Raw genomic sequence first — 2282 nt, 5'->3', positions numbered from 1 at the left:
AAGAGAGTTAAAGAGACGAATAGTGTTTGTGTATTTAAATAATACATGTTACGTCACACTTGGGGGCCAATTCAATCTTTAATCGCATGGCGTCTTGTGCAACAAGAAAAAAAATTTCTCACAGACACACACAGCATAGCCCAACCTTGAAATAAAGGAACAGATTTATCAATTGTCGCTCCTTTCTTTAACTTGCTTCACTTCATTTTTGCACTCTCCTCTTCCTTTTCTTCCTTTATCCTCTTTTCACTTTTTCTTATTTCCCCCCAGTTTTGCTCCCATCAATTTTGCTCTTTTATTTATTCCAAGCCTTCATTCATTGCCTTTCCTTTCCTTTCCTTTCCTTTCCTTTCCTTTTTTTTTTCTTTTTTTCTTTTCCTCCCTCAACTTCATCTCTAGACAATTTTGAACCATCCTGCTACTGAATTATCATCCTTTGGCATTTTTATCAACCTTTCCCTATTTTCTGTCCTCCGTCCATTTACACCCTTGTTTTTGAAATCACAATGGGAAGCGACAGAACATCACCACGATGCCTATCACCTCGAACTAAACCGTATGAAAGGAAAGAAGAAAGAAAAGGGGAAGCGAAGGAAGAGTCTTCAAGCACCAATGACCCTAAAATCCCCGAACCAACCAGCCTACAGATTTATTGTATTGTTGATGGAGAAGCAACTTCTTTTTCTGTAAAGATTCTTTCCAATTGTTCAGTCGATGAACTCAAGCAAGCAATCTATCCCAATATTACTGTGGATCAGCGTTAAGCCAAGGACCTCACCCTCTATAAAGTTTCCATCCCTGACAAAGGCAAGATCGTCGTTGAGTCAGAAATCGAGTCAAAAGAGGCTCTTACAGTCGCGTCAATGGAGCTTTGGGAGATATTTAATTCTGAACTTCCAAGGAAAACGATCCATGTTTTTGTCAAGCCACCGCAGCGAGGTATGTATTAGCTCTTGATGGACTGATGATATTTCAATTGTTCAATTGATGAAGCTATCTCATCACGGTCACGTGTATCTATCCCTTTTTTATGTTGTTGAGATGAATCTCGGCAACACTATTTAACTGGGGCGACTTTGGATTTCATCTCTATAAAAGAATTTGAAAAGTCGCCCCTCCATGCTCCGTGCACATCCTCAGACTCTCACTGTTGTCTGAGAACACAGTTTTCATTTTTATTTTTATTTTTATTTGACCTTTTACATTGATGCATTTGTTAGTTTTTCTGATTGAATCTGTTTCGCGTTTCGCACACATGCTCTGACTCTCCATTAGCTGGCGTTCATATCTCATTGACAGCAATATATTCTTTGATCTGATCAAAATGCTAACATTTCTGCCATTGCCGCGCTCTCTTATCTTTCTAGAGTCATCGGAACAGATTCTCAAGAGAAAAATGGATGAAGGTAATAATTTGTTTTTTGCTGTTTAGATAGATCGACTTGGTGACTGACTATGTTATGGTACTAACCAACTGTGTATGTGTACGATGATCATATTAGATCCACAGTATATTTCACCTTCAAAGAAGATGCGCATTGAGGAAGGGTGGAGAGAATACAGGGCTTCTGATGGAAAATGGTCACGTTACCACCCTCTTGGATCGCAATGCTGGAGAATCCTGAAGACCCGCCCGATGCACGTAATAAGTTTAATCATCTGAAAAGCGATAATCAGCTTGGTGATCAAGTTCACATTCCATCCTTGGGCCTCACACCGAAAGAATTTGAGGAATATAATTCGGGATTTATAATTACGGATCAGATGCTAGAATTGTGGAAGGAGATTAGTGCTGAACAAAGGTTTTCATTTCGGCGAGTCCTTTCTGGTCCTATGGGGGTTGGCAAGTCATATCTATCCTATTTCCTTGCTGCAAAAGGATATGCGGAAGGGTGGCTTACCCTTTATATACCAGATGCCGCGATATTAAATGAAAGTTCGGATACAAAATCGGCAAAGGCACTGTTAAGGCGCTTCTTCGCTTTCAACAGGGATATCTTGACGGCATCTGATCTGGAAAGTCTCCTCGACTTTTCTGAAGTTATAGATTGCTCAATTGTGGCTGCTCGCGCAGTATTCGACCTATTCAAACAGAAGGAGCGCAAAACACTGTTCATTATCGACGAACATGGAGAGTTATTCCAAAAAGAGCCGTATGTGCCGGATAAATACCCGTTCCTGAAGCATCTAATGAACCTTAATCTATGGCAGTCTCATTACAAAGGATCTAGAGTGATATTTACAGGAACAGCCCATGCCAAATATGAATTGCAGATTATGGA

At 40.1% G+C, this 2282-nt stretch overlaps 1 protein-coding gene across 1 annotated transcript; it reads left to right on the top strand.

The window, feature by feature from the left end:
* Positions 1–1324: 1324 nt before the first annotated feature.
* On the top strand, positions 1325–2282 carry BCR41DRAFT_403567 (hypothetical protein; the record flags this gene model as incomplete). Its single annotated transcript, XM_022029353.1, has 3 exons — positions 1325–1406; positions 1503–1642; positions 1678–2282. Coding segments are annotated over 3 exons (827 nt in total), but the record flags the coding sequence as incomplete, so codon positions are not given.

The sequence above is a fragment of the Lobosporangium transversale genome (genome assembly GCF_002105155.1).
Source record: "Lobosporangium transversale strain NRRL 3116 chromosome Unknown BCR41scaffold_106, whole genome shotgun sequence".
NCBI lineage: Eukaryota > Fungi > Mortierellomycota > Mortierellomycetes > Mortierellales > Mortierellaceae > Lobosporangium > Lobosporangium transversale.
The sequence above is the reverse complement of the archived record's forward strand: the minus strand, read 5'-3'. Positions and strand labels throughout refer to the sequence as shown.